This window comes from Oryctolagus cuniculus, chromosome 5, assembly GCF_051225735.1.
Source record: "Oryctolagus cuniculus isolate XC-2025 breed Fujian yellow rabbit chromosome 5, ASM5122573v1, whole genome shotgun sequence".
In the NCBI taxonomy this organism is placed as follows: domain Eukaryota; kingdom Metazoa; phylum Chordata; class Mammalia; order Lagomorpha; family Leporidae; genus Oryctolagus; species Oryctolagus cuniculus.
In genome coordinates this window covers 52728277-52743287 of record NC_142871.1, presented here as the reverse complement: position 1 = coordinate 52743287, position 15011 = coordinate 52728277, and the positions used below count along the sequence as shown (strand labels likewise).

The 15011-nt window shown below is 39.6% G+C and overlaps 1 protein-coding gene across 2 annotated transcripts in view; it reads left to right on the top strand.

Annotated features, from left to right (window-relative positions):
* DCBLD1 (discoidin, CUB and LCCL domain containing 1) overlaps nucleotides 1-15011 on the top strand; it is a 76724-nt gene that overhangs the window by 46778 nt on the left and 14935 nt on the right. The window contains exons 1-5 of one of the 2 annotated variants that reach the window (XM_089333729.1): nucleotides 2506-2643; nucleotides 3879-4013; nucleotides 5323-5374; nucleotides 8209-8281; nucleotides 14196-14329. In XM_089333729.1, coding sequence (XP_089189855.1) covers nucleotides 3896-4013; nucleotides 5323-5374; nucleotides 8209-8281; nucleotides 14196-14329 — 377 coding nt within the window. In that variant the 5' untranslated portion in view covers nucleotides 2506-2643; nucleotides 3879-3895. Of the gene's footprint in view, nucleotides 1-2505; nucleotides 2644-3878; nucleotides 4014-5322; nucleotides 5375-8208; nucleotides 8282-14195; nucleotides 14330-15011 lie in introns of those variants that run through there. The other variant, XM_017345333.4, reaches the window with a different exon arrangement.

Genomic DNA, 15011 nt, shown 5'->3' with positions numbered 1-15011 from the left:
TGGTTATGGGGAGTAAGAAGTTTTTTCTTTGTTTTTTACTGCATGTGTACTGTTTTAAAGCATATCACTTTCAGAGATGAACTCATAACTTAGTTTCATTATTTTTAAGATCAGAACCACATACTCATCTTGGGTATGTGACTTGGAACAGTTTTTAACCAAACTCTCCTTGCCTTGCAAGCCCAGTCTTGGACAGACAGTCCGTGGCGAGTGGAGAAGTCCTGAATATTGCTGCACAGACTGTTAGACTGCCAGAAAAGCAAGAGGATTCCAGGCTTGGCTTCGGAAAGGAACTTCATTCTTCCTTGTAGGACAGCTTTCCTTTATTCACACATGGAAAGATACAGAGTTTCCCTCTCAGCTGTTGATGGAACTGTAGCCCCAGACAGAGCTGAGAGGAACTGGCCTACTGTGCTGGAAGCGGGCAGCTCCTGCAGTCCCTGGACCTTTATTGCTTTTGACCAAGGAATTGTTCCATTGTCTACTAGGTTTTAATCTCAAGCCTAGTGCCAAGTGCACTGATAGCTCTTCCCAAAGCGAGGCCTGCCAGTTACATTCCACACAAAGCAAGGGCAATTTTTTTTCCTGATTTTTCTTTTTTTTTTTTCTACTTGATGAACTGCTGTGCTTTCTTAGTCTGAAGGGAATTTGTGATGGCAAAATGAGATAGAGCCTATCTCACAGACAGTGAGAGAAGTGAGGGAAGACAAGAAGTTGGATGGCAAGTTCAAGCACTATAGAATCATTGCATTGCTTGTTATAATGCGAACATCCATACACAAGTGTGGGTCCTATTTTTGTTGAGAGGTTAGAGTTCAGTCTGACTGTGAATTGAGACAGATTTGCAGAGACACTCACAAGACAAAATAAAGTCATGGTCAGGGTTGAAAGTCATTGAGCTCTCATTTGGATTTCCAATGAAGTTTGCCTTTGTAAACATTTCAATATAGGTTTAACTGCTTTTTAAAAGTCAGAATGGCACTTTATTTTTTTTAACTTATTCACTTATTTATTTGAAAGGTAGAAAGGATGAGAATAGAGAGGGAGATCTTTTACCCCTGGTTCATTCCACAAATGGCCTCAACAGCCCAGGCTGGTAAGGCCAAATCCAGGAGCCTGGGACTTCATTCTATTCTCCCATATGAATGACAAGAACCAAACATTTGGGCCATCACTCTGCTTTCCCAGGTGCATTAGCAGGAAGCTGAGACTTAAACTGGCACTCCAGCATATTAAGCCAGCATGAAATGGCAGCCTAGCAAGCCACAACACCGACCCCAGGATGGAGGTTCCTATCAGTGAAGTACTGATAGGGTAGAGGTGGAGTAGAGACTTTCATAAAAAAGCTATCATTCTTAAAGGAGTTTGGCTGAAAACAGAATGCTGGTTAGGAAGGACTTACAAAGTGATTCCCATTAATTATTTTTCCTTCTCACTGTCAGTCACAGTTTTCTATTTTCATCTCTTCCCCTTTTAACTGTAGGAATGTAGTTATTAACTTCTAGACTATGAAAATGAGTCTTCATCCATCAAGCCTCCAGACAGGCCATAATTTAGATGTTTTGCTGTAGGCAGTACTGCAGCCAGTACTCAGCTCCTATCCCTCCCATCAGACTGAAACTCCCTCTTCCCATTGTGGTGGTTGTAACTGTGATGAAGCCACCAAAGCAGCTCTTCTTGATGACATTTACATCAGAGGGCATAGTCTGTCCCCTCTAGGATGTAGCTTCATGTCAAAGGGTTGGTGTCTCTGGAGTAAGGGTAATTAAAAGAGTGTGTGTTTACATTTTCTTTCTTTGAGCTTCTTCGAGAAATAGTCACATGCCTATCATAACTTTGGGGGATGAAACCTAAGTAGAGCTTTTTCATATCTATGTCTTTTGGTATAAGAAATCATATATATTGCATAACAATGTGGTGTGTTAGCATCCATCCTCATCTCTATGTGTAAAACACATACAGTCTTGAAACCTTTCCTTCCAACTGTTACAAGTCTAAAGCAAAACAAAAATCCAAACAAGTTGCCATTGATAATCAATTGAGACTTGCTTACCTCATAATTTATATTAGAACTCATTGGAATGCTATATGAATTTAAGGAGTTATTAGTATTTTTGTTATCATTTGGACAGGAGAGGGGCAGATAAAGTGGGTAAATAAAAAGATAACCATTGGTAGAAAATATTCTACTTTATTAATAACAATAAATTACTGGTAATTTCATTTTTATTCTTGAGTTTATGAAGCAAAAAGACATTTAAAATATATATGAAACAAACAGAATAAGTTGGAAAAGTCAAGCCCAGCAGGATGACTCACCTGAATTTTGCAAACTATTTATCATTCTAGCTCATTATATAAAAATAGATTTAATATAAATTGCCTTTATACCATGCTTATAAGCAATAATAAAGTTTATAAAAAGCCATATTATCCATTACACTAATTATCTCTCTGTCTTTTTTATTTATTTGAAAGGCACAGTGACAGAGAAAGACAGAGAAACAGACACACACAGAGAGAGAAAGAGATCTTCCATCCACTAATCTATTCCCCAAATGCCCACACTGCTGGGTCTGGGCCAGGCCAAAACCAGAAGCCAATAACACTATTGGAGTCTCCCAGTGGATTGCAGAGTCCCAGGTACTTGGGCCATCACCGGCTACCTCTCAGGATATACATTAGCAAGAAGCTGGATTGGAAATGGAACAGGGAGCAGAACCCAGGAACTGCAGTATGGAATGTCGGCATCCCAAACAGTATTTTAACCACTACACTACAACACCTACCCCACATTTCTATTTTTAAACTCCAATTCTAGTTTTGCCCTTTGAAAGCAACTTTTTCTAGAAATAATTTTACACCCTTAATTGCATAATTTCTACTATGGTATTTCAAAAGCCTTTAGAAATTATTCTGCTTTTGTAAATGCTTCATTTTACAAATCAAAATAAATTAGATGAGTGAACCAGAAGTTCTTGTAAAGGAAAGATAAATATGTGTACTACATGTGAATAATAGTTTTACCATACATTGGACAGTCTTAATTCAGCATATTCCTTAAAAAAAGGAATTTTGTGAGTTTCTTTGAGATATTTAGAATATCTTTCTTGTGATAGAATTTCCTTTACTGTTTTGTTTTTTTTTTTAAGATTTTATTTATTTAAGAGGTAGAGTTACAGAGAGTGGGAGGCAGAAACAGAAAGGTCTTCCTTCCCTTGGTTCACTTCCCAGGTGGCCACAACATTGATCTGAGCTGTGTCGATCTGAAGTCAGGTGCTTCTTCCAGGTCTCACTTGGACCATCTTCCACTGCTTTCCCAGGCCACAGCAGAAAGCTGGATTGGGGACTATAACCGGCACCCATATGGGATGCTGGTGCTACTGCAAGCAGAGGATTAACCTACTGTGCCACGGCGCTGGCCCAGAATTTCCTTTACTACCTAACATATTTGACCTTTGTTAGGATCCTTTTTGGAAAAAAAAAAAAAAAAAAAAAAAAGCTGCCTCTTGGATTCACAGTTAATTAGTTCAATTAGCCAGCATATTGTTTTTCTAGAGTAAGCCACTTCCCTGCCTTGACTTAGGAGTACTTGAAAATATTCATGGAAAATTGAATTAAAAGATAAGTTTATTTTGATGCAAATTTTTATATCCATGCATAGTTTTTTCATAATATACATTTTCCATGAACTTTTGGAAGCAAAAGTAAAAATCAAGCTCACAGTCAGGAATTATTAAAATTTCAATTGGGCAAAGATTAGAATCTTACATATGTGTTTTCTGGTGAATTCTACCTTTAAGGGAAAAAATGCTGTGTAGCAATTCTTTGTGCAGGTATAAATTTTGAGGTGTTCTACAAGTGTGCTCTGTTTTTAGGTCCATATTGCGGAACTATGACTGTCCCCAAAGAACTCTTGCTGAATACAAGTGAAGTGACTGTCCGCTTTGCAAGTGGATCCCACATTTCTGGCCGGGGTTTCTTGCTAACTTATACCAGCAGTGACCATCCAGGTATAGCAGATGAATCAACACAAATCTGTAAACCCTTCCTAAGATTTTTCTCTTGCTACTTATCACCATCTCAGGAGAGAATTGTGGTCTCAGGCGCAGAATTAAGATGTTAGGAAAGGGGAATTTAGTATCTTTGTAAGCAGTTGGGTTTTCACTAATTCATTTTATAGCACATTAAATTGATCAGTGGACTTAGGACATGGGATAGTGTTGCTCTCACTTTCCCTAGAAACTTTAGTATGTCTTTGTGGCTACCTCCTGACCCTTTTAAGGCCTGACTATTATCTGGAGCCTTTCCCTTGCCCCTTCCCAGTTCAGGTCATAAGCCTTTTAATTGTGACCCCTAATACCAACAGCATAGGAGGCACGAACAGTTTGAGCAGGATGAGGAAGACACTGCTGCACAGTGCCCTGACTGTGGAGCTGAAATTTGGGCAGAAGAAGGGAAGGGAAACATGAGCACTGATGAGAGAGAAAAGTGTAATCTGTTGCCCTGGCCTCTTGTACTCCGGGGTAATTACCACACAGCCCACTCCATGTCTGCTTAGGGTCGTACAGATGTTCAGGGTTTCTGCTCTCAGTCCACTCTGGCAGAAATACCCTGTGGAAAAGGGTGTGCCATTCATTTCCCTCTTTACCAATCAGATCTGGTTAATCCTAGCAGGCCCTAGCTTGGCCCATGTTGACTGTATATTGCTCTCTAAGATTCTTGAAAAGAAGTATGAAAAGAAAGAACTGCTATAGTGAGTGTGGAAAAATATGGGAACTCTACAAGGTTGATTGAAATGCACTGAGATCCACCTTGTCTTAGTTTCCACTTTGGTGACTCTAAGTTCAGATTTGTATATTACTCCTATGGCACCTGCTTTCTTAGGTGCTTGATCCTCACAATTAAGGCTGAAAAGCCATTAATGTTCTCAGTGAACATCTTGCTTCTGTGTCATAAATCCCATGAATAAATTGTTGATGGGAACTTTCTCTGCGAGCCACATTAGGCCTTTGAAATTATTTTCCTATTCTGAAAGGAGGTTATATACATGTTCCTTATAGACATGTAGTGGATAGTAACTAACAGGTATTGGTTTTTCTCTTGGAAATAGATTCTGTTATCATACATGAGACATTAATACTGAAACACCATCATTGGTGGCAATTATCAGTTTTCCTTATACAGGACAATTCAGATAACGAGGTAGTAAATAATTGCTTTTTGTAAAATTATCCCTTTTATTTAAAAATAAACTTTTAGAGAATGAGTGCCCTAATTTCCACTTGATCTGCTAATCACAATTATCTTTATTGATGACAGATTTAATTACGTGTTTGGAACGAGCTAACCATTATCTGAAGACCGAATACAGGTAAATAAAGTTGTGCTAGTTAGTCTGCAGTCATATTGCTAAACATTTTGTTTTCCTTGTCATGAAATCAGATAAAGTACCTTATTTATACTCAAATTGTTTTTAAACTTTTTGTGTTGTAACTAATGAAGAATATTTGAAATGTTTCTCATACAGCAGGAGTCAGCAAACCATTCTTTGTCAAGAGCCAAACAGGTTCTGCAAGCCACACAGTCTCCATTGCATCTATTCATACAGTCTCCGTTGCTCTTGTGGGGAAAAAAAAAAAGCAGGAATAGACACTCTGTAAATGAATGTGGCTATGTTCAATAAAAATTTATTTATAAAAGCAAACAGCAGGCCAGATTTTGCCCTTGGGCTGTGATTTGCTGAGCCCTGAGTTCCACTTTATACCAAGGAATTATAATTGAGTCTTGGGTGCATTTTTTTTTTTCCTGACCAGTACTAGTGTTTGGGAGTGATTTTTGTTAAGTCTTTTATTTGTGGGAGGGGAAAAAAGCATAGTAAGGGAGAGGTTTATTTCGTCTTTCTCATTAAAGAGCAGCCTACTAGAATAAGGAGATGAAATTTTCATCCCAGCCTTACTTTAACTGGAAACACTACTTACCCTCTTACTATGAGATTCCTTTCCTCATCTATAATGTGAAATAGTCTAGAGCCAGATTTGTCAGCCTTGGCACTACTGGCCTTCGGGTTGAGTGATTTGTTGTTATATAGGACTCTCCCATGCACTGTCAAGTGTTTAGCAGCATCCCTGAATTCCATGCTCTGGTTACCAAGTTGTGATGACCAAGAAGGCCTCCAGACATGGCCAAATGTCTCCTGGTAGGCAAAATTACCCTTGGTTGAGAACTATTGATCTAGAGATCATTGCCATGACAGCACTAACAAAAACTGTAGTTCTTCAGAGTGCTTTTAGTTAGTGTCAGGTACAACTGTCTGCACTTAGCATAGAAGTTGATGTGGATGTTCCAGCATGCTTACAGGTTAGGTTCTGTTAAAACCAAGGCCCAAAACAAGTAAGCAACTTGTAGCTAAACCCTTAATATGTGTACCCCAGTGAGTCAGGATTAATAGTCTGTGATCCTAACTATCTCAGACATTTGAACATTCTGAATAAGATTAGTTTATGTGCAGAATTAACTCCATTGTTAACTAATATTAAGTCAACTAGAGAAAAAGCAAAAAAAAAAAAAAATGGAAATGAGCAATAATTCAGTGTTGTCCTGTAACGTTAACTATGTAAACTGTTCATCCCATGTACACATGCACCAACATTCTCAAAGGTTTTTCCAGCTATGCCTTACACAGTCCCTGTGGTGATAAAGCCTCTAGGAATCAATTTTTGCTTCCTAGACTTGTAAAGAAAGGGAATTTAATCAAGCATACAGCATGACAGTGTGGTATCAGGTCATGCAGTCTGCAGCCTAGCTGTTTCAGAGTTGTTTGACTAAAGATAAGATATCCCAACTAGTATAGGACTACATCCCTCATTCACAATTTTGAAATATAGAGAAAGTCTTGAAAGCCTTTGTAATTCATTTAGTGGCAACACCAGATCAATATCACCTAAATGCATTTGACAGCAAAATTAGACTAGATCAATGTGAGGCTATTTAGTCTTTATGTATCTTTGTTAATATGACTATTCATGTATTTGACAGAAATAATACTGGTTTTCATTAATGTGTGCAGATCCAATGAGGTCTTCCCTCATACATATCATTGACATTTTTTTTGTTTCTCTAAAATCTAAAAAAGTATGACTTCTGAAACACATCTGGCTATAAGCAATTGTGAATCTGTAGTAGGACTCCACTATTTTTAGATCTCAATTTCGTGATTATTGCTGCAATGTCAGGAGTCAAAAATGTCAGCGGGAAATTACAAAACTTTTATTTGGGTTGTTTTAATAATTAGTTGCTGTTACACACACGTTGTGCCAAGTCAGCAAGAGGAAACTGAGGAAACTGAATAGAAACAAGTGCTATTTTGGAATCTGCCTGGGTTGGTACAATCTTTTTTCAACAAACCAAGTCAACAGCAATATATATAGAAACAGAGGCACGTGGCATTCAACTTCAAAGCCATCAGTGTTGTTAAAACACTTGAGCTTTCTTTTGTTTGCATGCTTTTCATAGATGTATATAGCCAACCCACCCTTTGCATCCTATTTATTTTGAAGCAACTAGTGATTAGGAAACTGAATCTAAGAGGGACTGTGTGCAATTTCAGGGTAACAGAGCCTGGGCCACCCCAACTCTGCATGGAGATCTTTTAAGCACACCACCTGCCCTGACATGTTTCTGGAAAATTTCTTGAGACGTAATTGTTGAGTGAATGGCATCTTAATCTTAAAATACTCTTTTTGTTCTGATAGCAAAAATAATTAACAAATGCAGACCAGTACTGTTCAATTTGATAACCAGTAGCCACATGTAGTGGTAGAACACTTATGTGGTGAGTCAAAATTGGGACATGTTATAAGCATAAAATACACCCCAAATTTTGGAAACTTAAGTACATAAAAGAAACTAAAGCATTTCATTGTTAACTTTATCTGTTCATTATATGTGGAAAATTTGGATATTTTGGGCTGAATTGAACATATTATTTTTTCCTGTTTCTTCTGACTTTTTTAATGTGGCTACTAGAGCATCTAAGTTTGCATATATGGCTTCCACTTATTTCTGTGTTTTTAGAAATCATGTTTCTGATTTATCATTTAAGCAAAATATTCCCACATGTTTTATGGAGCAGGGAAAATACTTTTAAAAGTATTATGTAATATATTGTTTAATTTAACAAAATATAAATTCTTTTTCTTTTTTCAGCAAATTCTGCCCTCCTGGTTGTAGAGACATAGCAGGTGACATTTCTGGGAATATGGTAGATGGATATAGAGATGTAAGTAATTGAGGATAAAGGCAAATAAGGGATTAAAAGGACTGAGTGTTGGTTACTCTGCCTGAATTCATTATGAAGTCAAATCACACGAGCTAAAAAATTCTAGATGGATGCCTAATTCTCTGTTCTCTTGTTATTCCTTCTTATCCATACTTTCTTTCCTATTTCTAGTATTTCCAATTAAACATACTATAAGTGGAATAAAAAAAAGACCCTTTTTAACTCCTGGTCATATTAGTTTTTATTATCTCTCTCTCTCCCTCTCTCTCTCTTCCACACACACACACCTGTAACTCCATAACTGCCTTTTAAATAAATAAATGAAATCTTTAAAAAAGAAAAAGGAAGAAAGTTAATCTCTTCAAAGAAATCTTATTAGTGTCTTTTTTATATATGTTGATATGTGTATATTAGATACCTATTACTGAATAACAATATTACCATAAACTTGCAGACTTAAAACACTTAGTTATTATATGTATTAAAACATTTTTATCTATTTACATATTTTAAAGATAAATTTATTTATTTGAAAGAGAGTTAAGGAGAAAGAGAATCTTCCATCTGGGCTCAGTCCCCAAACAGCCACAATGCAGGGGCTGAGCCAAGTCAAAGCCAGGAGCCTGGAACTATATCCAGGTCTCTGATGTGGGTGGCAGGGGCCCAAGTGCTTGGGCCATCTTTCACTGGGTTCCTGGCACATTAGCAGGAAACTGGATGTAAAATGGAGCAGCTGGGACTCTATAGAGGTTCTATGGGATGCTAGCTTTGCAGGTGGCAACTTAATGCTCTATGCCACAACACCAGTCCCATATTTTATTATTTTAATTTATTAGTAATATTTATTAGCTTTCTCAAAACATTATCTCTCATTTTCTGTGGATCAGAAGTCTGGGCCTGGCACAATTGTGTTCTCTGCTTTAGGGTCTCCTAAGACTGCAGTCAATGTGTCAGGCAGGCCTGCCTTCTCATCTGAGGCTTGACTAGAGACAAATCATCTATTCACATGGTATTGACGGCATTCAGTTTCTTGTAAGTGGTGGGAATAAGGGTCTTGGTTTCCTCCTGGATGTTAGCTGGAGACTACTCTCAGGTCTTTGCCATGTGACTGCTTCCTTCCTCAAAGCCAGCAAAGGAGTATCCTAGCAAGACAGGGTACGATCTCATGCAATGTTATCATGGAGTGGTGTCCCCTCACCTCTACCACATTCATGTTAATGAGTTGGAAGAATGGCACAGTTTATGTTCACACTCAGTAATTTCACAAGGGGAAATTCCTCTCCCGGGAGGCAGGGATCAGGAGGGTTATCTTTAAGTTTGTCCCACAGTGCCTTCCTCTTGGGACATACAGTCAGCTGTCTTTCCTGGAAGGGCCTTTGCAAAGACAACCCATATCCTGCAGGTCAAAAATGACATAATTTGTATAATCAGTGAAGAGGAGCTGTTTAAGAATAGGTGCTCTGTCTCAGGGAAGAATAGACTTTCCCAAAGACCTATTATGGAGAAGGCATTGGTTCATTCCTGTTGCTCCAAAAGGCAGAACCAGAGCAGTGGGTAAAAGTTAGAGGTAGGCCAATTTCTATGGTATGTAAGCAGTGCAAAATGAAACAGGATGTCTCAAGAAACAGTGCATTCCTAGTCTCTGTAATGACAGGTGTAGATGTTAACAACCATTTGTTGGGGATAAACTATCTGCATGCGGGAGGGAATGCTGTGGGCTGGGGGTGAGGGTAGACTGAGGGGTGGGGGCATGTGAGGAAATTTACAGGTGTTTTTGAATTTTTAAGATTCTGTGATTGTCTCTCTTTGAAGGAGACATTGCCTCTCTTTAGGATTAACCACATCTATCCCCAGAACAGTTTTTCTCTTGGCTTCTTCTCCTAAGCCTGTTGACTATACCGTCTGCTTTGAAGTGTCACATCACTTACATAAATTCATTACAGTAATTCCCCTTCTCCTCAACTATTCAAAAGGTTGTAAAAAATGAGAGAGAGTGCATATAACATGGTCCCAATTTAGGTGGAGAAGGGAAGAAAGGAGAAATGGGGCCTCTTGTACAAACTCTATAAAGGTTAGAGAGAAATACATTATAATGGTGAGTGGTTGTCTCTGGGTGATCACAATATGACTGATTTTCCCTCCAACAATTCTGTAATGAATGCACTTGTCTTTTATTAAAAAAAAAATGTCACTGGGGCCAGTGCTGTGGCGCAGTGGGTTAACACCCTGGCCTGAAGTGCTGGCATCCCATATCAGCACCGGTTCAAGACCCAACTGTTCTACTTCCAATCCAGCTCTCTGCTGTGGCCTGAGATAGCAGTAGAAGATGGCCCAAGTGCTTGGGCCCCTGCACCCGGATGGGAGACCTGGAGGAAATCCTGGCTCCTGGCTTTGGGTCCGCGCAGCTCTGGCCATTGCACCAACTGGGGAGTGAACCATCGGATGGAAGACCTCTCTCTCTCTCTCTCTCTCTCTCTCTCTCTCACTTTATCTCTCTCTGCGCCTCTCCTCTCTCTGTGTAACTCTGACTTTCAAAATAAAAATAAATGAGTCTTTAAAAATTAAAAAAAGAAAATGTCATTAATATGATAATTATAAAGACTAGCAACATAGGAGGAATTCATATGATAAGAAAGAGGAACATATTTTCGTAATTTAACTTTTTACCATCCTTCTACCAACATTTTTATGCATGTGCTTTATTCTACCTTACTGTTTTAGGTTCACATGTTATTGAATACAAGTTAAAATGTTGACTTTGTATTAAATTTGCTTTTAGTATGTTGTTAAATCTTTTTAATACAAGTTGATTTTTCCTAAATGAAGAGTTAAGACATTTCTCTAGCAAGAGATCAAGCAATTGACCATTGCTTGGGAAGCTGTTTTGATCCTACCTCATGCTAATCTGTTTGGGCATCTTTTTGTGGCATAGTGAACTTCGGGAATGTTGTAGACAATGCCACCCATGTGCAGTTGCCTACATCATGCAACATCCTCAGATATCCATTGAATTCCCTTTCCTGAATAATTATCACAATTAAATTACTTCACTTGAGTTCATATATTTTGTTTAAGGTAATATATTCACATAGATCAGTGATGTGGCTTTCCTATATTTATATCTCAGTAAGACTTACACTTCAAGAATAGCTAGAAAATAAAAGTATACATTGTATTGCTATTTATAGGGGAATTTTTAAGAAACAAGTACAACGAGGGGCCGGTACTGTGGCCTAGCAGGTAAAGCCACTGCCTGTGGTGCCGGTATTCCATATGGGCGCCGGTTTGATTCCCGGCTGCTCCACTTCCAATCTGCTCTCTGCTATGGCCTGGGAAAGCAGTGGAAGATGACCCAAGTCCTTGGGCTCCCTGGCTTTGGATCGGCCCAGCTCCAACCGTTGCGTCCATCTGGGGATTGAATCAGCAGGTGAAACTTTCTCTCTCTCTCTGCCTCTGCTTCTCTGTAACTCTGCCTTTCAAATAAATAAAATAAATCTTTTTTAAAAAATCAAGTTCAATGAATGAATTTTTATACCAAAAGAGCCACAACTTAAATAAATGTCAACTTTAAGTGGTTGGATGAGGAAGTGATTTTTTTTTTTTAGAAATGAAAAAAGGAAATAGTTCTTTTTAAAATGCGAATGATTTTTATTATAATAATATGGTAGCTAGTTCTGGTAGCTTTCTTTTGGAGATGTATCCTATGGCCCACATTAAATGTTATAGAAAAGCATAAACCACAATTAAATGAAGTTCATAGAAAGGGTATATACCATTGGATTCTCACAACACTGGGTATTATGGGGAATGAGAATACTTGGCCAATAATGCTGCTAGAACCTGTTGTTAATTAACCTATGAACCTGCCCTCTTAGAACCAAGGATGCCCTGGGACGTGCCAAGCCCAGAGACTTCATCCCAGGGAGAGCTCCTGAGATAAAGGTTATCCCATTGCCAAGCAGAATTTCAAGAAAAAACAGATGATCCCAGGGACAGAGGGAATAGCTTGCAAAGCAGACCACAGAAGTGACTTGCTCTCATTCTGTGGCTTAGAGAGGGAGACAGGTCTGTATGGAGCTCACGAAGGGTATCGTGGGTGCCTTTTGGAATCACAAGGGACAGACCTTCAGGAAACCAGGTAACCTCCATTCTGACATTTTCATGGTCCAGGTGAATTGGGAAGCCAGGTCAAGAGCAGTGAAATGACTTGCAAGTACCTGCTAGAGGCAGAGGCAGAGCCAGGATGACAAACTAAATTGTGGAATTTAAATCATCTAGGACCTTGTGGGTTTGTTGTTGTGTTTTACAACTGGCTTCTGCATGTGTCCCCCAAACCAATGATCCAAAAACTTCTTAATGAAAGGATATTCAGGAAAAGTTAATAATGCAAGCTGCATCTTTATTAATGAGCACTATTTGATTTTTCTCTTCTAATTCTTTTGTCCCCAGAATCAGGAAGGGTAGTATCTGCATCTGTGTTTTAGCATTCTCCTATTTCTTTTGTCCCAAAAATTTCCCCCTTTTTCTGATGAGAATAGCAATTATTGTGAATCTGACTCACTTTGCCAAATCTCAACTATTTTGGAGAAATAGGAACTCTTTAAATTGAGGATCACAGAAATTCTCAATTGTATTGCAACCACATTAATTATGAAATATGACTTATTTCTTTTGTCCTCCTATAATATAATTTACACCTGAGAGAAATTTTTCATTGCAAGTAAGGCCAACAGCATAACCATGAATACAGAGAAACCCCAGAGTCCTGCTCTTGAACCAACAATTTCATGAGCTGTTCCTTCTTTAGTATTCAGTCTTTGGGGAGAAGTAGAACTCAACTCAAATTTATTTAGAAAACTATCTTCTTGGGGCCAGCGCTGTGGTGTAGCAGGTAAAGCCGCCTCTTGCAGTGCTGGTATCTCATATGAGCGCTGGTTCAAGTCCCAGCTACTCCACTTCCGATCTGCTCTCTGCTAGGGCCTGGGAAAGCAGTAGAAGCTGGCCCAAATCCTTCGGCCCTTGCACTCATGTGGGAGACCCAGAGGAAGCTCATAGCTCTTGGCTTTGGATCAGTGCAGCTCCAGACACTGTGACCAATTGGGGAGTAAACCAGTAGATGGAAGATCTCTCTCTCTCTCTCTCTCTTTCTGCCTCTTCTTCTCTCTGTGTGTAACTCTGACTTTCAAATAAATAAAATAAATCCTTTAAAAAAAAAAAGAAAGAAAACTATCTTCTTGGCCCCCCAGTCCTGAGCCTGCCTGCCTTACCACTCTCCCACCCGGATCTGTACAGGGGACTGATGGGCAGGGGCACCCCACAGAAAAGTTCTAGTTGTTCCTGCAGCCCCACTTCCCAGCAGAGCAAATTTGTGTCCCACGACTGTGTATTAATCAGCCGGTTTGTTGCTCCTGGTTGATCTGTCACAGAGCCAGCAACCTGCTGAAGCCTCCAGACTGAGCCCTGGAGGGTGGAGCAGCACCCACACTGGAAATGAGATGGAGGCTATGAGCTTGAGATGCTCATTATCTGTCTTAAGACCTCTGTTAACTTTTCGGTTTCATTTAGTATGCTGTGGTTATCATTGTCATTTTTGGTTTTGATGCCTTGTTAAATGTCCAAATGAATTAATAAAGCTGTAGCGTCACCCTCTCCAGTGATGCTTAGTATGTGTATCTGATAAAATGTAAGACACTAGATTCATTATTTGTTTCTGCTTACCAAGCCATCCTATCACACAGTGGCTTGAATAACAGCAGTTTTATTTGCTGATGAGTTTGTGGGTCAGCAATTTGGGTTGCAGGGTTCTCTAGCCCCACATTCTCTTTGTAGTGAAAACATCCAAAGCCCTAACTTCCTGCTGTGTTTTAAGTGTGTTCTTAAGCAAACTCTGAAGGGTGATGTCGCTGTGTTGCAGACCTCCTTACTGTGCAAAGCCGCCATCCATGCAGGAATCATTGCGGATGAACTGGGCGGCCAGATCAGCGTGCTTCAGCGCAAAGGGATCAGTCGATATGAGGGAATCCTGGCCAATGGTGTGCTCTCAAGGGGGTAAGTACTTTGCTGTTGCTTCCCAGTGGAAAGTAACTCTGATGGTATAACTAACCAGGGCATCATTTTGAAAAGCCAGCAGGGATGTGGTATCAAGCGTTTGTCAACTGGGAAAAATACATGTGAGTGCTTAGAGCAGCCTTTACGGTCTCTGTGCAGAAGAAATGGCAAAAAGGAGGCTCCCTGGTGGGGCGGGTGTTTTGGTGTGCAGTGAGTTAAGCCACTACTTGGGATACCCATTTTCCCTATCAGAGTACAGGTTCAGAGTGCTCGGCACTCCCTACCCAACATCCTGCTAATGCATCTTGGGAGGCAGCAGGTGGCTCAAGTGGGTGCGCCCCTGCCAAGGTTTGCTCTGTATTCTACACAGTAATTTGAACTATTTGCCAGATTTTTGTTTTGATAAGAGTGGACAGAAAGTCCAAAATTATGTCAAGGTCCTTTTTCCTCCCCACTCTGTGGATCTGCACTGACTTTTTGCTCTGAGCAAAGAGTAAACTGTGTTTAGTACAGCTCCTTCCACTCCTCTGGATTCCCAAATCTTCAGGGAGCAGTTGTTTTTATCTGTGTTGTTTTACTGTGGGGAAGCCACGGCACATGCGGTCATTGAACTTATGTTCCCACACATGTTCAGGAAAAAACACAGAGGGAAGCATTGCAGCTGAGGAAAAGGGGTCCCTAA